This window comes from Nanorana parkeri, unplaced genomic scaffold, assembly GCF_000935625.1.
Source record: "Nanorana parkeri isolate BGI_ZX_2015 unplaced genomic scaffold, ASM93562v1 scaffold117, whole genome shotgun sequence".
NCBI lineage: Eukaryota > Metazoa > Chordata > Amphibia > Anura > Dicroglossidae > Nanorana > Nanorana parkeri.
This window is the reverse complement of record NW_017306385.1, coordinates 1,101,447-1,125,759: the sequence shown is the minus strand read 5'-3', so window position 1 is coordinate 1,125,759 and position 24,313 is coordinate 1,101,447. Positions and strand designations below refer to the sequence as shown.

Sequence of the window (24,313 nt, the reverse complement as noted above, 5' to 3'; positions counted from 1 at the left end):
AAGCAAATAATTGAAAAGTTAGGCTGCCTTTCAGTTTGCAATGTCTAGTCACATGTGCCGGAGTTCCAGGAAGTAAAGCAAGATATATTAAGCTGCTCTTAGTAAACATGGCCACTGTGATAAGACTGGGGAGGAAAAGAGAAATAAGGAATGCAAAGAATACAAAGCCGGCAATTATCTAGAAGTATCTGTTTGTAGATTGTCATTACTAAACGTTTCGAAAGGTGCCTTTGTTGTTATTTTAAAGATCTGGGTAACGATCCTCTTTAAGAAGAATTATATCAATCAAGCTGCAATATTATCTTAGAATCTGTCTTGCTGTTCCTGTTTAGTTTTGTCTAGTTGTGTCAAATAATTAATACATGTCTTCAATAGATTTTTTTTTTGAAGCCCGTGGACGTGCATCATAAAACAAACTTCCCCCTGTGAACAAAAAAAGTGAACCGTGAAATCACAGCACACAAAAACGTGCACAAGGGTGCTTGGTCCTTCAATAAAGAAGGGACCTCGAATTCCCGACCCCCCGGGGCGCAAGGCTCCTGACAGGGGTTGAGATACTTTGGTCCACCAGCCCGGAGACTGGCGGACCCCGATCCTTCGGGGACCTGCCGAGACAGGTCCCACCCAGTACTAGGTAGGGAGCTCTCCCGAAGAGAGACTCCCTGGTTCGGGAGAAGGCAGAGAACCCTATATTAGGGCACAGAACCTCCTCCCCAGCATCGGGAATAGGCCCCGAAGGAACCTGCACCCTAAGCAATCTGTGGGTCAATAAGCAAAAATAAAAAAGTGCCAATCGTGCATGAGGTGCAATAAATAAAGGAATAGTGCCAGTGCACCACGCTGACAGGCCCTAGGGGCCGGGTGCTAAAAAATTGCCCCGGACTAGCCATAAGGCCTGTCCAAGAGGCGTTGTGCAGAAATTGCAAGGTGGTGTGTGACCAAGTGCACAGTGAGTCAAAGTGGGTCTCCCACACCCAAGTGACTTTCTGAGCACCCCTGGGACGCCACCCCCAGGGGGCACAACACCACGGGCTCTGCCGCCTCCCAACCCTCTAGCCTCGACCAAGCTTCGCAGCCATTCCCATCAGAAGGTAGTGCCGTCAGGGGTCCATCCCTACCACCGGTGACAAGCCCAGCATCACTGGGCCAGAATCTAACCAGGAGGGACTGTACCCCATCTGACACCCACCAATTACGCCGGTAAATACTAAGCCACCATCCTAATCACCTCGAGAAGGAGTGGTGTCGTTCTTCCACCGGCAACTGATAAAGAACAGATACTACACTTGATCTTAGCCAAAGTCTTCAATAGATGCCAACTGTCCCGGATTTGCCCAGACAGTCCTGCACCTCGGACCTGTGTCCTCATGATGCCATGTACAAGGAGCATCACCCTTATCTGAGTTACTGAGAATGCATAGTAACTCCAAAAAGGGTATCAACGGAGAGGATTATGGCTGAAAGTGGGCAGTGCCCACATATTAAGAGGTGGGACTGTGATAGAAAGTGAAGCAAAACAAATGGCAAACGCACTCATCACTTCGTCACCAGCTTTATAGCAGGGTGCACATGGAAGGGCTTTATACAATACAACAGCAACAAGTTTCCCAGCACACTCACCAGCCAGCATGCAAAAAAAAAACAACCTGTTTAACCTTTAAGGTTAAAAACAGAGGTTTTAGATACACGTCTTCTGCAGAAAATGTGAAAGCCGCGCCAAGGCACCTCTTATAGTGCGGTCCTAACTCTAAACTATGAGAGTCTCCATCTTGGAGCACATGTGGCAAAAGATAAAATTGGGTGCAGGTCTGTCAGGAGGAAGCCCAACCTCCTTAAAAAGGCACAGGAACGCACAAGAGACCCCCCATGCATCACTGCACCAAATCAGTCAAGCAAAACAAATGGCAAACGCACTCATCAATTTCTCACCAGCTTTACAGCAAGGTGCGCATGGAAGGGTCTAATACAGTACAAACAGCAAAAAGTTTCCCAGCACACTCACCAGCCAGAATGCTGGCTGGTGAGTGTGCTGGGAAAATTTGTGCTGTTGTGATAGAAAGTGGGTGCAGTGTGGGTGTGACCCATAAAGTGGGAATGTCAAATGTAGGCCGTTGCCAGGGGTGACGGTGTCCCGGGGACTGGGACTAACATGTTGGCATGGATGGTCTTCCATAGTATTTTGGCTTTTTTAAAAATATATTTTTTTACATATTACTTCAAGCCAAACTGTCCAGCAGTGCTGCATGTTTTTTTTCTTAAAACAAAATCTAATACACATAAATCAATAGTGACTGTTGCAAGCTACAGAGCTTATCTCAATAGGAAAATGCAGCTTGCTTTCAGGTACATTCAGCCAGCATTTGACATCAGTCTGAGCTGCTTCTTATGTTATTCACAATTCATTCACAGGTGCAACTGACATGCAGCTGACATCCTCCGAGCTGCTTTGGCATCTTCATTGACTTGTATCTGTAGAAAAGCAAGCTTTGATGCAAACAAAAGCCAGGCAACAGAGACTCCAAATTCATTCCTACCCGTCATTATAATAAAGAATGGATATCACTATCTACACTCCATAATGCTCCCTCCCCAAGGTTACTCTATACTGTGGCCTGCATTTTACAGCCCATTCAGTAAACGCAGTCTATGGTGTGGAGCATGCGGTGTCCTATGGAGTCTCTGTTCTTAACAATGCACAAAGAACTCAGTGACAGGGAAAGGCCATACTGCTGCATTTTGAATGAACCCCTTTTTTTGGACGTTTGGTCTACATGTAAAGATGAAGTAAAACATTAATATGAGCATGGGGGGAAAGGGAAATATATGAAATAATATTATTGCATATACTGTCAGAATAAAATAGCTTGTGATTTCATGGGCAGGCTCTACTTCCAGCTTAGTAGCACAGCACAATGTTGTGACATGCTGAGCTTATTATCCCATTGCAAGTCTGTCTGAAAGCACAGGGCCATTAAAAGTCTCTAATGAGGAGAAACACCCACAAAATGTCTGTGAATGTTCTCATTCATCCAGGTCATGGTAGATCTGTAATAGATAAGTCAAGGCAACCGGACTTGCTGCTAAAACTTTGTTTTAGCTTAATTAGATATTAAGCTGCTGAGAGGGATTCTGAAATAATGATCTAATGTAAAATGCAGAATTCTTATCAACGGCATTGGAATGTGTTCCTGCACCTAGGTGAAACACCCACATGATCTAATCTCACTCTCTTCCCACAGACTGATCGCTCGGCAGACCTCCTAGAAAAAATTAACTGATTTGATCAATAAATGGAGCAAGTTCAATTACTATATTTTCTGTCATGTTTTACAAATATATATATATATATCTTTTTAACTACCTCCCGGCCGGCCATTGTGTATGATGTATATTACATCACTTCGGCATTCTTGTGTCACTCTCCAGCTTCAGAAGCTGGAGAGAAGCTGATGAAGCAGAACTCTGCTTCATCAGCTTCTTCAGGGGGGTCCTAGGTGACATTAGGGGGTCTTGGAGACCCCTGATGTCTCCATAAAGAGGACCTGTCACATCTTTTGCTGTCACATACTGGGGTTTCTTAGCCCCCTCTGTGATAGCAATAAAGTTTTTTTTAAGAATTAAAAAAAAAAAAAAAATTTCCCCACCCATACATACACACATGTAAACATGCATCACGTGCGCATACCAGCGAAAACGACGATTGCGCCCATTACGCCGCACATGTTACATATCGTCGCGAACGTCGCAGTGAGATCAATAGTTCAAGGGCCATTAAACACTGATAACACGAAACTGATGAACTGTAAAAGCGTCGCCTATGGTCAATTTTGGGTATGCTAGTTTTTTTGCGATTTCGCGTGTGTGCGCAATTTTTAAGATTGACATGTTTGGTGTCTATTTACCCGACAGGACCCTGTCTATTATATTTTACCAAAAAATTGGGGTAATAATAAATGTTTCCTAACGATGTAAAAAAAAAAGAAAAGAAATTTCAGTAGTTTTTCCTGAATACAGTAAAAAATAAATCCCCCAGTGGTGTTTAAATACCACCAAAAGAAAGCTCTATCTGTCCCCAAAAACGTTAAAAATGTATACGAGTACAGCGTTGCATGACGGAATAAATGTCAAAGTAATGCAGCGCTGAATACTGAAAAATGGCCTGGCCAGGAAGGGGGTCTACACACCTGGTCTTCAAGCGGTTAATGGGGAATAAAAGGAGAAAACACACATACCTTCATCAACAAACCTTTTTCCATAACACTCTAGACAGTGCTGGATCATCTCTCTAAAAAAAAGAATATATAGACATTAAATACTAGGGAAGCAACTCTGGCTGAACATGTCCAATGTCCATATACATTACTAAGTTCTCACTCTGGCTCCAGAGGTCTTAGTTCCTGTAGGCACACTGTCAGTGGTATGCGGCTGAATGACCAGGACTCCGAGTCCATTAACTGAGTAATGTGATTGAGAAGCTTCATTTCATAGTCAAAGTCCAGAAGCCTCCAGAATCCTGAAATAAATACAAATGGTAAAGTATAAGTATGGCACCAAAATATAAGAGAGATAGAGGGAGGAGAAAGGGAATGATGGCGTGTATTCATATGTGAACAGGAATAATTTACTATATAGGCTCATAGAGACATGCTCACCTTGCCTATTCTGGTAAAGTTGACAAAGTCATTGTAAAGGGATCCCCTGACCCCCATATACTCCTCTGATATTCCGGGCACATCGTGGCAGGTGACTGCAGTGGTACCAGGGCCATCAGGGTGGAGAGGATATACATATCATGGCGAGAGACCAAGCTGGATGGGGAGATGGCTTGCAGCTGCGAGTTGAGACAGACATGGATGCTGGCAGATGGGGATGGGGGTTATTATTGCTCCCACCGACACCAATGTTGTGGCTTAAAGTGGACCTTCACCCATTTCTTTAAAATAACACCTTTAGAAATGTTTAATAATGACAATCTACAAACAAATACTTCTAGATAACTGCTGGCTTTGTATACCTTATTTCTCTTCTCCTTCCCATTCTTCTCACAGTGGCCATGTTTACTAAGGGCAGGTTATTAGATCTCCTTTTACTTCCTGGATTTCTGGCACATGTGACTAGGGCATGTGGCCATTCACATCATCTCAGGGGAGGAAAATGCCTTTCAATGAAATTATATTTCCCACCAATGCTCTGCTGATGTAGCCTTCCCAGTGTGCAATGCTTTGGCAAACTCAACTAATTTTTCCCTTGCAAAGCAGGAAGTGAATGCTCTGCAAGTGTATATATTTCACAATCACATCATTTTAAACCTGACGTGTCTATGTTATTATTAATCATCATACATAGAGGGATGCATTGGTAGAATTATAATTTTGAGTGTAAAGGTCTGCTTTTAATACTCCCATAATACAAGCCATACACTCAATTTTCTAGGCATGCCTCCAAATGTTCCACGAATGGCACGATATGCACACCACTTTGCTTGGCACATTGTTCTGCTTCACACCTTGAAGGCTGTTGGAAACGAGCACATGGTATTTTGTGGTTGTGGCTACGAATGGGGACATGAGATTTTGTGGGTGTGGTCAGAAAGCTGTCCCCGGATTTCATTTTGTAAATCTGGTAACTTTAGTGTACCATGCGGGTACGAGAGGTCAGACCATATTTCAGAAAGAAATCTGTAGCAAACATTGTTATGACTCGATTCACAAGACACAAAACATTACCGTTTATTTGGCGCGCATGTATGACTTTCAGGTGGTCCATTAATTCTACAGAGCTTGCTTGAATCTGGCTCAGTAGGTCTTCTGTTGTGTACTGAAACCAAACAGGACAAACATAGTTGTTAGCTGGTCAAACCAAAACCATCCCAAACAGTTTTCTATGCGCAATTCCTATTTATAGCACTCTGCTTTGTGAAAACGCAAACAGCGAACCACTCCATCCGCTTTTCACAATTCCACTGATTTTGCTTCTCACTTATTTTAAGTGCCAATAGCCTAGTACCTGAAATGTATTACAGATATTTATATAGCGACGACAATTTACGGAGCACTTTCACACCAGGCCTTGCCCTCAAGGAGCTTACAATCTAAGGTCCCTATCCCACATGCATACAAAACAGGAGCAAGTTAACCAGCATGTCTTTAGCATGTGGGAGGAAACTTGAGTACCCGGAGAAAATCTACAGAAGAACATACAAACTCCTTGCAGATAGTGTCCTGACCAGGATTCAAACCAGGGAACCCCAGTGCTGCAGAAGTGCCAACCACTAAGCCACTGTGCTGCACTCAAGTGTGCTGCATGCAAATGAGTGCTAGCAAGAAACATGCTGATCAGAGGAGGAAGAAGGTGACCATGGAGAAACTCATCAGTCTGCTGCTGCAACAAACATTCTCAGGTGAACAAAAAAAACAAAAGAAAGTGTCATCATTTCACAAGCATTTATAACCGCCGTTGCTTATTTTGCAAGAATAAAACATGTCAGCCATATTGATCCTCACCAGCTCTGTGTTCTGGCTTGTGTCCTTCTCGTTCTCCGGTCCCTCATAGGGATTTTCTAACAAAAGTTTCTTCAGCTTCTTTAGTTTGGGCCGACATCTCCGCAGCTCCCAGTAGTGATTAGAGAATCCGGCAATCTGCAGGACACAAAAGAGTTACCCAATAGTCAAGTTTTACAAAAGGTGCCCACAAGCATAAAAGGCAATCAGCCCATAACTGTGATATAAACATGTAGTCACACCAGCCGAGAATGCTTGGTTATACACTGTGCACACAGGTATGATCTCTGAAAAACAAAATCATCTCAGCAATAGAAAAAGTTAAATAAGCCTCTGATGGGTAGAAGAGACCTAGCCTTACCTCACACATACTGACACTGAGCGATGGCTGGTCGCTGGGAAGCTGCTCGGGGGTTCTGCAGTCCGGGATGAACAGCAGCAAATTGGAGGTGTCGGCAATTTTTAGGTCATACGTTTTGTCTTGGCTACAAAGGACAGCGTGATCGCTCTTGTCTCCTCGGATCACCAAGCTTGGAGGATAAAATAAAAAAAGTTTTAAAAAAAGTATAGAGCCCAATCCGACTTGTAAGGTGAAGACAAGTAAAGGGTCAGTCCACCAAAAACAAATAGATCAGTTTGCTTAAAGAAGAACTCCAGGAAAAAAATGCATTAACCCTTGCAATGAGGCTACTCCCACAGTGCAAGGGTTAAGTGCTCGTTTTTGTCTATGTTGACTCACTACCAGAACTTTTTATGAATCTACGGAACATCACAATATTCATGCGAGTCGTATATATCTGATCTGTTTATTATATATTTTGTTAGTCCAATAAGAAAGGTATCATTGCACACTGCAATACTAGGTTTTTGGTTTTTTTGACGTCTTGAAAAATAAAGTTAGACGCACCCAAAGCTCTGAGCTGGACAGCTGTCACAGCGCTCCCTCCAGCCTCTCTCCTCTCTTATGCTGCAGCATTGGAATGTTCCTCAGTGCCCTCCTCATGTCTATACGCTGTGTATAGAATGTGACGACTCAAGAACCTTAGACCACTGTAGTGGAGGGGGAAGGGAGGCTGCAACAGGCAGATGGGGATATCTGGGTAAAGCCAGGATAGCAGATTTGTATGGCCCAGTTTCCGGTGTAGTGCTGAGGTTCTTACTCTAGGGGGAAGTATTGAGAGTGCTGGAGGCTTAGAAGTAACAAGCCCAGCTGCAGAAAGCTGGCTCATTAGGGCCTCCATAAGATATCCCAGCCTTCTAAAGCTGGCCATAGACCTTACAACCATCGCAGGACTTTAGTCTTGCGATGGTTGTAAGGTAATTAAAAAAATGTACGATCTGCCCATCTTGGACAGGCAGATCGTACTTGCGATGATCGCAAGCCCAACCCGCTGAGGGGCGGGCTTCCGATGACTGCAATGCTGAACGGGCAGTGTGCGCTAGCGCACACCGACCCGTTCGGCATTTGTCTTACGAGCATGACACAAACCCGCCGACAATCGTACGAATCTCGGCGGGTTTTCGAACATGCTTGTAAGACAAAAGTCCTGCGACCTTACAGTAGCAGAGGTTGCACGCCTTCCATACACCTTGCGATTATCGTACGATCACGGGATTTCCTGCGATTATCGTACGATAATCGCAAGGTGTATGAGCACCTCAAGTGAGGGGGTCCACCTGGGAGACAGAGGAGGTCTCTGTGCAAGGGTCTGGAGGGCTCCACCCTGGAACCAGCCTGTGTGGCAATACACCTTTGTGGTGAGGACCAGCCTGTGCAACTGTGAGAGAAACAGTTGGGATTATTCTTGGAAACAAACAAAGACGACCAGTGGGTCAAAGAGGCAAAACACTGAAGGTAAAAAGCCAAGAAGCTTTATCTCTGTTTTCATTGCCAGTACTGTGGGTACTTTTTGTTTGGAAACCCCTGCGATGGAAAACCGGTGTGGACTTTTTTGAGTTTGAATCAATAAAAGTGGGCAAAGTAGCCCTTAAAAAGAAGTAAGCGAGTGGAAGTGTCCTTATAATGCGCTACCATTTGGAGCTTAAAGTGACATTAAACCCTCAGATTTTTTTTAACATAAAACAATACTGTAATGTGTGCCTTACTGTAATACATGGTTGTGTCTCATTTCTCTTTGCTGCTCTTCCTTTTAAATCTGTATCTGTTCTCATGCTCAGGAATGGATACACGGTGTCTGTGTATAGGCTTGAAACCTGAGCCAGCACTACAGGAAGAGGCCCTGAGCTGAAAAGGGAAGTTCTTCCCAAGCATGAGAAGACATGGGGATTTAAAAGGAAGAGCAGCAAAGAGAAGGGAAACAACCATGGATTACAGTAAGGCACACATTACAGTATTGGTTTATGTTAACAAATCTGAGGGTTAAATGTCACTTTAATTCTCACATTATATATTCTAGCACCTAGGCAAAACAAGCACTTAAACCCTCAGCGAAGATGAGGAGAGACACAAGGTAAGTCTATGGAGGAGCGTGCACCTGCACAGACACCGTGGGACATCAGAGAAGAGGACGACAGAGGAGTCAGCGCTGGATCGGAGACCCGCACCAGCGCTGGAGGGACAGATGAAAAGAACAGGAAAGAAGATTGAATCAAGAGGCATGATTTAAGGCAAGTCCTTACAGCAGGATTGGGAAGGGGAAGAAAAATTCTGACTTTAATGTCACTTTAACCCTTGCAGTGCGGAGTTAATTAAAGTTTTGCCCAGAGTCCTTCCTTCTTTAGGCACTCAACTGACACTTCCTTAAAATCCATGCCTATATTTTGTATAAGCATGTGACCTGCTTGACACACATGAAATATGAGTCTACCAGAGCTGCAGATAGGAGACTTTTGCAAGCTCACCCCCTCCTTAGCTGAAGTCTCTGATGGTCTGCAAACATTATCTGTGACCCTCCTACCTGCCTCCAGACTCGACCTCCTTACATAGCGTCTCATCCAGTTCCATCAGACAATAATCCCCGGAGGTGAAGGTATTGCTGAAGGTCAGGCACTGGGCAGTGCTGCGCAGATCCTCCACATTCAGTTTCGCAATCTGCAGGGTGGCCTCCATTTCCTCCGGAGACCGACTCATTGTGAATAAGAGAAATCGTTGCTGATCGCACCAAATCCAGAAAGCCGAGGAGGGCAAAGGCAAGTTTTTTTTAGTCGCTGAGTGGGTGAAAAAAAAAAAAAAAAAGAGAGAAAACACATTACAGAGAGAAAATCTGAGGATGCGCACTACGCAGAATATAGAAGCCGAGTTCCGGCCTTATAAGAGACACCCCATTAGGGAACAAACTAATCTGAAGAATTATGAGGGAGTGCAGTCCAAAGTATGAAAGTAGAATTATGGGGACAGTGAAATGCACTCCTTCCTATAATTAGAGCCGGCGTGTAACACTGAAGCTGTCACATATCGGCTGTATTGATCAAGAACTGAGCGATCACAAACTGCTGATCAATCAATGAACAATCTTCTCCCTAGAGAGAGCGGTGACTCCTCCTCTCTCTGTTCCTCCAGCGCTCATTGGAGGAACAGACAGGGGAGGGGGCGGGCACAGCTGGCTCTAGAGAGGCAGAGCCAGCTGTCATCAGGTAGTGGGGTTGATCTAAACCAGTGGTTCTCAACTTGTGTAATCTTAGGACCAACATTTGTCCTCGGTCATTAAGTCGCACTGCAATGGAACGCACGGCAGTGTGGGCTGCTGTTCTGTGATGGAGCTCCATCCATATGTGGCTTGCTTATACAGCTCCCATACGCGCCTGTAGAGGTGCCGGGAGCCAGAATGTGATGTTACTCTGGTCCAGGTACCTCTATAGGACAAGCGTGGGAGCTATAAGCAATACATGTATGGATGGAGCTCCCTCGCTGCCATACCCCCATCCCACCCCACCTCTGAAGAGCCTCTCACCTAGAAAAGTGGAAGTGAACACCGGGTCGCGACCCACTTGTGGGTCACGATCCACCAGTTGAGAACCCAGGATCTAAATAATATTGTCGGGATCTTCTCTGGCTGCAGCGCTGCTCTGCCAGCATATAGCAGGTAGTTGCCCTCTAGATGCTGAGTTTTGGGTCACAGGAGGACATTAGTAAATATATTGCTGTGACCCTAAAGAGGACTAAAGCAAAAAAAAGGTTTGGTCATAGTTCTCTTTCAAAGCATAGCTAAACCTAAAAACAGACATATGATTCATGTGGCAGCTGACCAGTCCTTACCTGTGCTGGCCGCATTGGTTTTCACTTTTCAGATGAAGAACATTTTCGGCGAGTACAAAAAATACCTCCACATCTAAGGACTGGTGAGCTGCAATAGATGATAGATATTAATTATTATAGATTATAATATTAGATGTTTCAGGGTTTAGATAGGCTGTAAAATGTCTGTTGTGTGGTCACTGATATAAAATTTCCGTCATGTCCTTAATTGAGTCTGGGGCCCTATAGGCAACATTTTCCCTTATACTTCCTGTCCCCCGTGACACCTGTACAAGACATGGGAGGGACAGTTGTCACCAGGGCAGGAATAAAATATTTATCAGTGATATGATGAGATGGGAGGAGGTGATGAAAATGTGTGTAAGGCCCATTCATGCAATGGGCTGACAAAAAATAGTGCATGCAACATTTTGGAGCTGAGCAACACACATCTGTTGCAAGGTGCGTCGGGGTGCCATTGCAAATAAATGGGACCGCATAGCACCAATGTATTCAAGGCACATTGCCACATGGTGAACAGAATTGAATGCAGTGTATACATACCGATCTCTGATATCCCTCCTATACATTACTATGCAGTGCAGCACTATAAGAGCACAGTGCAGTCTACAGACACCAGTGTTATCCTATGCAAGGCTACACGAATACATTATATGAATGTACAGTACATACACACCCGGGGGGGAGGGGACCGGAGCCGGTACAGACACTTCACGGCTCAATGCAGCAGCCAATGGTGTAGGCGCGATGCATTCTGGGAGGAGAAACTTGTCAGCGCGCGCGGTAAACTTTCATTCAGGAGCATGGGGATGGTCATGTGACGATAAGAGTGTCATGTGACATTGAGAGTGCCATGTGACCTGAGCTCACTCAGCTGTCAGAGTGCGTGGGAGCTGTAGGGCTTAGCGCAGCAGCATTCAATGGTGCGCGTTGCATTCTGGGAGGAGAAACTTGTCAGGGCAGCTAAACTTTGTGTCCTGAGTGATGATTACATGAACAGCAGAGTCCCAGCACGTCGTGACTTGAGCTCAGCCGTCAGAGTAGTAGCAGTGAGAACGGTGTAAGGGGAGTGATGGGAATGCTGAGACTTGTAGTCCTGTAGTAGAAATAGTATGGGAGTTCAGGTGTGTGACGGAGAGGGCTCATGTGTAATAGTGTGCTTAGACCTAGCGTATGCATGGAGGCTTTATTTACTAGATGCGAGGGGGCCGTATACAGCAGGGGTGGTAACTCCAGCCCTCCAGCTGCTGATAGGAGACTTTTATAACCGACCTGTGTTGGTCCGACCCCCAACAAGCTTTGGGTGTCGGACCAACTTCCTTCATCTTCAGAACTTTTCATTTAAACGGTAGGACTAAAAAATTATCCCTGGCTACTATACCATCCCCATCATTTTAAATGAGAGCGCTGAAGAGGCGAAAGCACACCTGGCCCCCCGAAACACATTGGCTGTGTTGTATGTTTTGTTTGTTTTTTGTCACCAACTAGTTTTACTTTAGGACATTTTGGACATTCGCTTTGGTGCTATTTTTAGACTGTTCTCACTAAGCAAAGGACTTCAGGTAAGTGTTGTGCTCATTTGATGTGGAGACAGGTCACCGGCACTCCAAATGCAAAGAAAGTATTGTTTATGACAAAAACGTCTCACAGGTCACAATTGCCAACGTTTTGAGGCTGCTCAGGGTCTCTTATTCAAGACAATACAGTTACAAAGTGGTCACTATGTCTCCTTGATGAAGGGACCCTGCAGGCTCCAAAATGTTGGCAAGTTTGACCTATCTGACATTTCCGTCACCCTAGGCTCAGTATACTGAGACACCGCAGTATACTGCGAGCTGCTGCTCGCGGTATACTAAAGACGCCGCAGCTGAAGCGGATCCCGAAAATTATGTCTGAATCCGACCAGCTGCGTGACTGACAGCTGGCTCTGCCTAGGCAAAGCCAGCTGTACCCCCCCTCCCCCATCCGTTCCGCCAGTCAGCGCTGGTGGGGAGGGGGGAATCCAGCCCCTCCCCTGTCACGGCAGACAACCGTGACAGGATCGAGAGGTGAGCGAACGCCGGTATGTGTTCACTCACCTCCCGATCTACTGAGCTGACCTGTGACAGTCTCATTGTCACAGGTCGGCTAGAACTATGAGGTGAGTGAAAAGCACTCACCTCATAGTTCTCCTTTAATGCGTTCTTTGTATTTGGAGTGCTGGAGATCTTCAAATCTCTGAGGTTCTGCACGGCGCCATTTGTGCCGGTCACTTTGAGCACCTATCCTGTTTACATCGCTGTATGCAGCAGACATCTTTAACATTATATTGTGCTCATTTGAGACCCCCGCACCAGTTAAACAGATATAGGAGACATGCAAAGGTCTGAGTCTCTTCTATCAAAACATATGCACAGTTACCTGGCGTGAAAAAAATACGGCAGTGCCCATCCTCTGCTTCTGAAGATATTGATTGCCTGGCTTTCATGTTGATCCTCTGGTTTCGAAACTCTGAATCACTGTGCACACAATCTATCCATAACTGTTTTCTAAAACAGTATCAGTTTAATTTGCCCTAGAAATCTGCCTTCTGCTAACTTGGTAAGTGTCTCTAGTTATATTCTACAGCAGACAAGGTAGACTGCAATGTTATGTGATAGTCTGCAGGTGGCGCTAGTGTAGTGTTTGAGAATTGTCATCAATCCTATCGCTTCAATGTAGCAGAGTGGAGCCTTCTTAGTACAAGGTATTCACATGTCTCATTGAATCACATATCCCAAAACTAAAAGGATTCATTGTAATTTCAGGACATGCGGATCATTCCTTTATACCCCAATCAGGGTCAGGACAAGGTGCTTCAGCACCCAAGGCGAAACGGCCAAAGTGCAAAATTTTAATTAAATGCTCCTGTGTCATGTCCTACCTTAGGGCCATGCATTGCCTCACTGCAAAACTCCTATCCAGGTGATCCCCTCCGTCACTATATACTGCAGGACGCACCTGTGTGCCCCCAAAGCAGAAGGAACAAGCCCGCGGTTCGTTCAAACGCTGCACATGCACAATAAGCTCAGCATCTGCTGATGCAGAGGGGAAGGTAGCGCAGTGCGCATGTTGTCTCTCCCCTCCAGAGGTGGTGGCGACTGCAGCTTGCTCAAACTGTGCATGCGGTAAGGTAAGTAAAAACTCAATTCAATTCATCACCACACAGCTACCTCCTCATGTATCACTTGCCTCTCCCTTTTAGATTGTAAGCCCTCAGGGGCAGGGCCCCCCTTACCATCTTGTCTGGAATTGTATTGTAACTGTAATGTCTTCCTTATATTGTAAAGCGCTGTTGGCACAATATAAATCCTGTATAATAATAATAATGCCCTCGCCACCATTGGAGGAGAAAAGGAAGGGCCCATATTGTCATCAGACGGGCCAGAGAGGTTAAAAACTCAAACAAAACAAATTGGATAGTGAATACTATATACAGAGTTTATTATTCTACTTCCCTGCTTAACAGGATCAGATATGATACAAATACAGAGTCACATTTTAAGTCTTAAAATCAGTCCAGGTATTGGTAAGTGCTGGATGACAAATGTCCCTTTGGTGTCTTATGTCTATTGTTATTTTTTTTAGAGGCGCACCGAAATGGGAATTTCAAAACCAAAATAAAAAAAACATTAGGCCGAAAATGTTTTTTATTTAAATGTTTTCAATTTGTTTTAATTTTTTATAAACTTTTTAATTTTTTATATTTATTTTTATTCATTTTTTATTAAATATTTTTATTTTTTACTGTACTTTCACTGATCGCTGAGTGTTTGCACTTGCTCTCCTTCCTGACAGCTGTCACAGGAGGCTGGGCAAGCGGAGCAGGGAGGAGAGCTCAGCCTCCTGTGACAGCGCGGGCTGTCTCTGTCCCCACACCGCTTTGCCGGACTCTGATAGGATGCTGAGCGATGTGGGAGGAGAGACGCCGGACGCTCATAGCGCTTTCCTCTCGCAGTGCTCGGCTGGCTGTCACACTTTCTCTCCTCCCCGCTGGGACACAGTGCAGCGCCCAGCGGGGAGGAAAGAAAGCAGGAATGCGCCGACGTATCGGCACAAAAATTGCACTTTTGGCATTTAGCCAAAAGTGCAATTTTCAGCCGATATGTTTTGGCGGCCGATAGATCGGTGCGTCCCTAATTTTTTGATATTATTATTATATGGTTTTAGCATTTCCCTTCACTTTCATTTCTCTCTATATTGCTGTTGCAGATGTTCTGGCTGGATTTGCACTTTAAAGCCGCCTTGTGTGGTGAACAGCTAAGGGCTGCAAATTATTGGCTTGAAGCAACCTGGTTGCAGTTGATTGATTATTGTAATACAGTCAGGCGGCCTGTACAGTAATACATATGCTACTCTTTTATTTATTCTTTTAGATGGTAAGTGTGGCAGCAAAGGTTAAAACCTTGTTAGCAACACGCAGGATAGTCGACCACTGCTCTTACACTCAAACAGCCGCCCAACTCCCCATTAGTTCAATACACCCCCCTGGTCAGCCCTGGTCAGTAGCGCTGCTCAGGAGGGAGAACACAAAATGTGAGGCTGCAGCAGTGGCTGACCTGTGTCAGACATTTCGAACACGTCCAAGAACTGCACAAGACCAGGATTTACATGACTGGCATTTCTGTCAACGAATAAAACGTTGATCCTAGATGATGCGTGAACAACGATGGCCCCATCCCATTGGAGAGAAAAGCAAAAAAAGGCATGGTCAGGGGAAGCGCTGTTATCTTTATGAAAGGTAACAAATACTTTACGTTTTATTACTTAGCAGGTACGCATTGCATTGAAAAATATATCTGATGCTCAATACATTTTATAGGGAAACTCAATTATTATTATTATTATTACATAGTATTTATATTGCGCCAACAGTTTGCGCAGCGCTTTACAATATAAGGAAGACATCATAGTTACAATATAATTCAAGGCAAGATGGTAAGGAGGGCCCTGCCCCTGAGGGCTTACAATCTGAAAGAGGAGGGGGAAATGATACATGAGGTAGCTGTGGGAATGAATTATGTGAGAATGTGAAGGTTCAGTGGTTAGGTTCAGGCGGGATAGTCTTCCATGAAGAGATGAGTCTTTAGGGAACGCCTAAAAGCAGTCAAGGTGGGAGATAGACAGACAGGTTGGGGTAAGGAGTTCCAGAGGATGGGAGAGACTCTAGAGAAGTCCTGGAGGCGAGTATGGGAGGAGTGGACAAGGGGCGGAGTTGTGGATGGCTTTATAGGTGACTTAATATTTTGAATTTTATCCTCTGGGCGAGTGGAAGCCAGTGTTGGGTCAATTTAATTATTTTTTAATGATGTTTAAGATGAAAGAGGTGTGTGTGTGTATATATATATATCAGGGCTGCGGAAATTAACGATTAATTCCTCGATTAATCGTTAATTTTTTTGATCAATCAAAATTCTTTTGATCGGTACTCACTTCTCCGCCAGCTTCCGGGAGTTCCGTCGGAGATCCGGTGACGTCGCCGGACTCCTCCCCCTTCCCCAAGTGGCTCTGTCGGCTAACGAAAGGGAAGGGGGAGGAGTCCAGTGACGTCGATGTCCGTGACATCACCGGACTCCTCCCCCTTCCCTTCGTTAGCCGATGGAGCCACTTGGGGAAGGGGGGAGGAGTCCGGTGACGTCGTGGCTCCCAGGTTGAAGGACGTGGCTGTGACTATGTCGTCTTGTAGCTGGACTGTGACAAAGAAGGAGAAAATATCTGTTTTGAGGTAACGATCTGACACTTCTTTCCCACACCTTGTTATTCTGTATAGCTGGGTATACACTAGTCATTTTTTTTTTTTTTGGTTGGGCTGAAAGAAAATATCTAAAAAAAATTCCCCCATACATGCTTAATAATATGGATGGAGGAATTTCACACTGCGGTGGGTGTGAATGCAGGTGCTGTTTGGCTGACAGTTTTCTGCCCGAATCCTTCATATTTTTTTTTTTCTCCAAGGATGTCTGGCAGGAGGTGGCAGACGGGGCCGATCACTAAACGTATTTCAGCTGGTTCAGTAAGAACTACCCTGTTTCCCCCGAAAATAAGACCTACCCCGAAAATAAGACATAGTACTATTTTTGGGAATTGCTAAAATATAAGACCTACCCCGAAAATAAGACCTAGTTGTGACCATTCCCAGGGCCGGTGGTGGCAAGAGGGGCAACTTGAAGAAGCCTTAGAGGCGGGAGAGAATCAGCGGTGAAAAAGAAGCCAGCGCTAGAGGAAGCGGGGCAGCACCCGAGGTGGCAGAGCCGCATAATCCGATGCCTCCTCTTTAGCACCGACTCCTGTCACAGGCGGAGAGATATCAAATGCACTCCGCCTGTGAGGAATCGATAGTAAAAGCGCGCTTCGCTCATTCTGGCCAGCGATTGATTAGCAAATTGCTTTTGGAAAGGTACGGCACCCCTGATTGCCCTGATCACCATATTTTTGTACATGAATACATGTAGACTGTTTTTTAAAAAAATTAATAAATAAGACCTACCACGAAAATAAGACCTAGTGTGTTTTTTTTTAGGCAAAAAAATATAAGACAGTGTCTTATTTTCAGGGAAACACGGTATCTGAAATTCGCTCAGTGTACATCCAGCTTTACTTATCTGGTAAACTTTCAGCATTGGCCTCTACTGAGTCATTGGCATATGTAACATATTTCTCCGGGTTTTAATAATTCGAAACCATGTAGCATAAAGTGGGCTAGTTAAGGAAATATTTAGAAATTGGCAAGTTGAAACAAGTTTGATATGTTTTACATAGGGCTGCGGAAATTAAAGATTCATTCCTCGATTAATCGTTAATTTTTTTGATAGATCAAAATTCTTTTGATCATTACTCACCTCTCCGCCGGTTTCCGGGAGTTCCGTCGGAGATCCGGTGACGTCACGGACATCGACGTCATCTGACTCCTCCCCTCCTTCCCTTTGTTAGCCGACGGAGCCACTTGGGCCGGTGAGTTTGCCCAAGAAACTTGTTCTGCACGAGAGCCAGCCAAGGCATTGGCCTATACACATACAGCACAGCAATGAAGTAATAAAATGAACTAGGATCACACTAATCCAGCACGTTATTATTCTGAGTTGCCCCACTCAAGCGGCGGCCATATTGAGTGGGGCACGTGGGATTAATAACGTGCTGGATTAGTGTGATCCTAGTTCATTTTATTGCTTCATTGCTGTGCTGTATGTGTATAGGCCAATGTAGTTGGATCTGTATGTGCGTTATAATTAATCGACTAAAAAAAAATTTGATTAATCGAACACGAAAATTTTAATCAGTAACAGCCCTAATATATATATACACACATATAATTTATTTATTTTTTCATAATGTTTCATAGATTGCTAAAAAAACAAATGTACTCCTGTGAGATTGTTGTGCAAGATGGATGCTCTGGCTGGCATAGGTATTGCTCTGGCTGGGGTCCCACCTTGCCGTTAACAACCTGTGAGATCAATGGTTGCCAGAAGCTGGGCGGCGAGATGATAGCCAGAACGTCCCAGGTTGCTAAGAGCTCTCAGCAATTTGGGACGCTCTGGCCGGAAAGAGGGTGGCTCCAAATGCCCAGAGAGCAGCAGTCAGAGGCAGCAATGCCTTGGATGATCTCACACTGCAGGTATTCAGCTATAGGGCTGAGAGCACAGGAACCTTTCTGCTCTTTTTCAGGAGGAATTCAAGACAAAGATCAATTTCATTAAGGTGTGGCCTAGATGTAATTAACATTTCTAGATGTAAGATATCAATTCTTCACTTTAAGGGATAGTTAGAGGTTATGTGTCCAGCTATACAGCAACACCTACTTGCCTTGCTATTGAGGAAGTGCAGGCTTCCTTTAAGATGCTCGGATAAAAATAGTACATTGGCAGGATCAGTCACTTGCGCTGACATATGTCGTATATTTACACATACATTCAGTCACGTGCACAATGTGCTGGTTGAACGGGGCAGCATTTCAGGAACTCACTGGACATGCTTGTCGTGTTTTGTAAGCTTCAGCTGCAATGTTTCCCTTGTTGACACTCGGGCAGCCACAAAGACTTTACAGTAAAGTATCAATTTCCTAAAAAGAGAACTCCAGTAAGGATGTAACTGGCAGCCACGTTATGTCGTATTTCGTAATGCATCAGTACAATGTATTTGTTTTTCCAGTTGTTGAATCCCCGGGGCTCCCTGTATCCCTATTTGCTCAATGTCCCTGTATGCTACGTGTTCTCTGGTTCCAGCACTGCCCTTGCCCGGTAGGCAACCTCAGTACTCCAGCTGTGGTGATACTGCAAATCCCATCATGCCAATACCTCTGGCAGTCAGTTTTGCAATGCCTCATGGTATTTGTAGTTCCATAACAGCTGGAGTACCGAGGTTGCCTACCTCTGCTCTAAGGGCTCATTCGCTCCAGCCCCCATGAGGTATGCTTCGTATAATGCATGCACACTGGTTCGCATTGTGTAGGAGGGCTGTGTTGCTACTATGCAATGCACTGGTTACTTTTTTTTTTTTTTACTTTATCGGTGTCAAAAATACCATTTTATTCATGCATACGCATCTTTGACGTGCTGTGCAAGGATGTTTTTTTGCTGGAAAAATAACTTTTTTATATATATTTTTTACCTTTTCAGATGTTTTTTTGGAGCAGGCCGGTGGGCAGACGGCAAGCTCTCCTGTACAATTTCAAAATGACAAGAAACTCTGTCCGTGTAGAAAGACCAGGGACAGGCTGCGCTTCCTCTCATTAGCATACAATGCTTCTAGATCTTTAACCCTTTCTTAGGACAGGCAGTGTTTAAATCTAATTTACAATTAGATCAGCCAGCACAGTACAGACAGGTTTAATTATGGTAAACATAACTTACCACAAGCCTTAAGTCCTGGTTCACACTGAGCGTTTTGTAGCGCTTTTTCTGCCCAAAAAAAACGCTCCAAAAATCTGCCCCCCAAAAAAATCCCATTCATCTCTATGGCCCGTCCTAAAATAGGATATCAGGGCCAGTGCTCAGGGGACCAGCTGATTCTGCAAGAAACTACATTTTACAACCTCAAGGGGCATCCATTGTAAGTGATTTCATCAGCATTTGTAATAGCTTAAACACATATCTCTTTTTATTTATTTTTTAAGTTATACAATGTGAATGGGAGCATGTAACAGATATAAAATAGGTGTTATCCCAATTTAGCTGCAAAAGTGGAAATACACTACAAGTAAAAAAAAAAACAAGTTTAGCATTCCCAGATGTGACACTTTATTATGCGGCATGTCATCTAGCCAGAGTAACAGATTGGTGTCGCCACGCGGAATCCAAAATGTGGATCTCCGTGGAACAAGTGTTTTCCACTGTGCCTCTGGCCTGTTTGCCATGGTGCGTACAGTTGGTCCCCCAAGATATCAACCCTACCATCGGAGCAACTTGGGCTGTCTGCAGGCAGTTTCTTGGGAAGCCTGCCATCTCCCCAACACCATCCCCCATCCCCCCTACTCCCTATTGTGGGCAATCCGGCTTTCCCGCCGGGTCTCAGTGATCCCAGCTTCCGGCCCCTTCTTCTAACTAATAGCTACAGAGCAACACATTTCATGGCGAATAACCGATGGCTAAATAGGATACAACTAGCGACTGATGCCCCGTTTGCTGGGGTAGGCTTTTGGCGAACGGTACAAATCTCACACTTCCTGCGCTCACTCCCACCTGCTGTCGATTTCATGCGACCTCTGACCGCCTTCGAAAGGGAATGCGCCGCATCAGGAGGCCTCAGACACGCGGTATCATTCATCTACGGCCTCTTGCTAGCCTCACCTCCTGACTTCGTCCCTCCCTACCTACAGAAGTGGGAACGGGACCTAGGGATCAGCATCTCCAAGAATCAGGTCGACAAAATATTGTACCATACTCTGCATTCATCCATTAATACGACATCCCAGGAATCGGGATTTAAATTCCTCACCAGATGGTACAGAACCCCCCAACGTCTCCATACTATGTTCCCATCAGTTCCTAATATTTGTTGGCGCTGTGGAAGTGCACCTGGGGACCTGCTTCATGTTTCTGGTCCTGCCCTTCCCTTTCTGGTCCTTGATTTGTAGCCTTGTTCAGAAGTTCACGGACCTGGAGGTCCCAATGGACCCGGCCTTTTTTCTACTACAATGTAACTCTATCTCCCGGAAGCAGTACAAGAAATCCATCCTACCTCACCTGCTTAACGCGGCAAGAAGCTGCATCCCTGCACTATGGAAGCAGACCAGACCCCCGTCGGTTCCCCTCTGGCTGAGGAAGGTCGACGAAATTGAACGCATGGAAGACCTGATCTCCTTTGCCAGGAACACGCACGCTCAGCATTGTACTAGATGGTTTTATTGGCTGGAATTCACTCTCTGTAGCACCCTGCAACAGGAGGTCTCCCGGTGTAGTGAGGACCCTGTGATCTACCTTATATGTACTATGACATACATCTACTGTCTGTACGTCTTTGTACTTGTTCTTAACAATCCTTTTTGTCTACAAAGTGTTTCTAAAATTTCAAAATAAAGAATTTAAAAAAAAAAAAGTTCACTAAAAGTGAGCTGGCCCTTTAAGTAAACTGAAAAATACAAAATCTTCTAAGTTCGTTCTGGTAACAAAGGTCTCTTTCCCCCAGTCACAAAGGGGTTAATGGCATTGGCTGTGGTTGCCTTTGTCATATAGTCTGCTTTATCTGGTTACCCTGGAGGGTTCTACTGTACAACACAAACAAGCTTATTTGCCATGACATCAAAAACAGGTGACTCAATGAAATGACAGAATTGTGTTATCTGATGCCCTCCAGCTGCTGAGGGACTGCAAGTGTCAGCATACTCCTAAAAGAGACCTTCCACAGTGAGAATATTTGATTGCTGCATCCTGAATATACTAAAAGACAGGCAATTATTCTCAACCCTCTTGTCTTAAAGTGACACTAAACTCAGGATTCTTAAAAATGCAATAAAGTCCCTTAACAAAAATGTATATTATTTGTGTATCACTCGGCTGTAGATCCTCAAATCATCTCTGAATTGGTGCTGACACTGTCCTTCCTCCTGGAGGGGGGCTACTTTTGTTCCCCATGGTCCCTGTGTGTGTTGTAAAGTAGCCACCGCTCCAAGCTCACTCCCGTGTTGGACTACAATCTCGGGTTTAGTTTACTAATTTATATTGAGACTGTAGTCCAGGGAGTGATCTTGGAGCGGTGTCTACTTTACAACACACACACAGGGACTATTCGGCTGCCCTAGCACTAGGGATGCACCGATACCACTTTTTTAAGGCCGAGTACGAGTACCGATACTTTTTTCCAAGTACTCGCCGATACCAATTACCGATACTTTAGGCTTGTATCGGTATCGGTGCATCCCTACCTAGCACCATGGGAGGACAGGACAGCAAACGTGAGAGAAGAGACAGATAGGAGAGGCAGTCAAGAGAGAAAGCCAGAGGAGAGACAGCCACAAAAGAGAGCGAAGAGAGACAGCCAGGGGAGAGAGCGAGGAGAGACAGCCAGGGGAGAGAGCGAGGGGAGAGAGCGAGGAGAGACAGCCAGGGGAGAGAGCGAGGAGAGACAGCCTGGGGAGAGAGCGAGGAGAGACAGCCCGGGGAGAGAGCGAGGAGAGACAGCCAGGTGAGGGAGCGAGGAAAGACAGCCAGGGGAGGGAGCGTGGAGAAAGAGCCAGGGGAGGGAGCGTGGAGAAAGAGCCAGGGGAGGGAGCGTGGAGAAAGAGCCAGGGGAGAGCGAGGAGAGACAGTGAGGAGAGAGATCTATTGTAGTGTGGACATTTTGAGTTTATTCTTAAAATTTAACATATTGTATTAAAATTATTAAGTCTATTGTAGGAAGATATATGCAGAAATGTGTGCTTCTAAAATAAGGGTATTTTTTTTACGTTGGTAGATCTCATTGAGCTCGTCATTTGCCAACACTTGCCAACTCCTACTTATCCACTTTGCAATAGCAATCGGACAGACTTGCTTGCTACTACCCCAGATGTGGGTCAATTACTGAAAGTTGACTGCTGGTGTCTTTCAGTGCAAAGCTGACAGCAGAACTGTGAAAACTTGGTACAACCTTTCCCATTGCAAGATGAGTAGATCCTCCAACATGGCCACTTTCAATAGTCAGAAAAAGCTGCAGACCATTTTCTGCCTTTCTGATTACAGCCATTATGTTCAGCCTATAAACTCTAGAACATGGATTAACAGAAGGCTTTGTTCCTACTGGAGGAGGACATCCTGGGGAGGGTATACAGTGACTATAAAGAAGGGCTTAGTTTGGGATTAATTTAGTACACTTTGTGATTCAGTTTAGGTTTCTATTATGGTCAGGGATTCCTTTGTGGTTTAGGTTTTAGAGTGGCCCTTTTCAAACAGAGTTCCACAGAACTCTTGGGTTCCTCCAGAGGTTGCCAGGAGTTCCTTGAGCAGTGGCAAATTTATCTTCAGCACCATCTTCAGATTCCAGCAGTGTTCAACCAGTGGTGCATCTCCTCTCAGGTAAGTAACCACTTATCGCAATTATTTTTAGATGAATGTAAGCTTGGAATTGTTACAGTTGACCACCATGTAAGGAGCATTCTCCCCATTGACAACCAATGTAAGGAGCATTCTTCCTATTGACCACCAATGTAAGGAGCATTCTCCCCGTTGAACACCAAGGTACGGAGCATTCTCCCCGTTGAACACCAAGGTACGGAGCATTCTCCCCGTTGAACACCAAGGTACGGAGCATTCTCCCCGTTGAACACCAAGGTACGGAGCATTCTCCCCGTTGACCACCAATGTACGGAGCATTCTCCCCGTTGACCACCAATGTACGGAGCATTCTCCCCGTTGACCACCAATGTACGGAGCATTCTCCCCATTGACCACCAACGTAGAGATACATCACTGGGGGGAGATAGGGAGCAGGGGGCTCGAAGGACACCCCTGGCGCACACCAGAGTCAACCCTAAAGGACCGTCCAATCCAACCATTAACAAGTGGGAAGCTCTCGGCCCCTCGATATAATGTTTTTAACCAATCTATAAACCTCCCCTGCAGGCCGTATTTACCAAGTAGCAACCACAGATATTCATGATTCACTCGATCAAAGGCCTTTGCCTGATCCAATGCCAGCAAGTACTTTCTCCATCCAGCAGCCCTGCATCGCTCCAAAGCCTCCCGGACAGCCAAAACTGCTGAAAATGTACTTCTACCTTGGACCGAACAGTGCTGATGATTGGACAACAAGTCGCCTGCTACAGACAACAAGCACCAAAAAACGATCTTCGCCAAAATCTTTCTATCAACATTGAGAAGACTAATGGTGCGCCAGTTCTCAATCATTGAGGGGTCTTTACCTTTTGACAGAAGAATCACAGCGGATTGCCTCATGGAGGCAGGGAGTGCACCCTCTTCTAGACAATTGTTAAAGACCTCCGCTAAAAAGGAGCCAGAATGGACTTAAAACACTTGTAAACTTCAACTGTCAATCCATCTGGCCCAGGCAATTTTTTGGTAGCCAGCTTGTCTATAGCATGAACTACCTCATTCACTGAGATTGGTTCTATCAAATCCATCATAAGCAATGCACCATTTCCCAGTCC

At 45.0% G+C, this 24,313-nt stretch overlaps 1 protein-coding gene across 1 annotated transcript in view; it reads right to left on the bottom strand.

Moving 5' to 3' along the window:
• DSCC1 (DNA replication and sister chromatid cohesion 1) overlaps window positions 1–9,614 on the bottom strand; it is a 13,557-nt gene extending 3,943 nt beyond the window's left edge. The window contains exons 1-6 of the mRNA XM_018553350.1: window positions 9,419–9,614; window positions 6,862–7,030; window positions 6,504–6,638; window positions 5,727–5,817; window positions 4,375–4,513; window positions 4,233–4,285 (exon numbers count right to left, since the gene is read on the bottom strand). Of these exons, the coding sequence (XP_018408852.1) occupies window positions 4,233–4,285; window positions 4,375–4,513; window positions 5,727–5,817; window positions 6,504–6,638; window positions 6,862–7,030; window positions 9,419–9,591 (760 nt within the window). The 5' untranslated portion in view covers window positions 9,592–9,614. The remainder of the gene's footprint in view (window positions 1–4,232; window positions 4,286–4,374; window positions 4,514–5,726; window positions 5,818–6,503; window positions 6,639–6,861; window positions 7,031–9,418) is intronic.
• Between the last annotated feature and the right edge of the window lie 14,699 nt (window positions 9,615–24,313).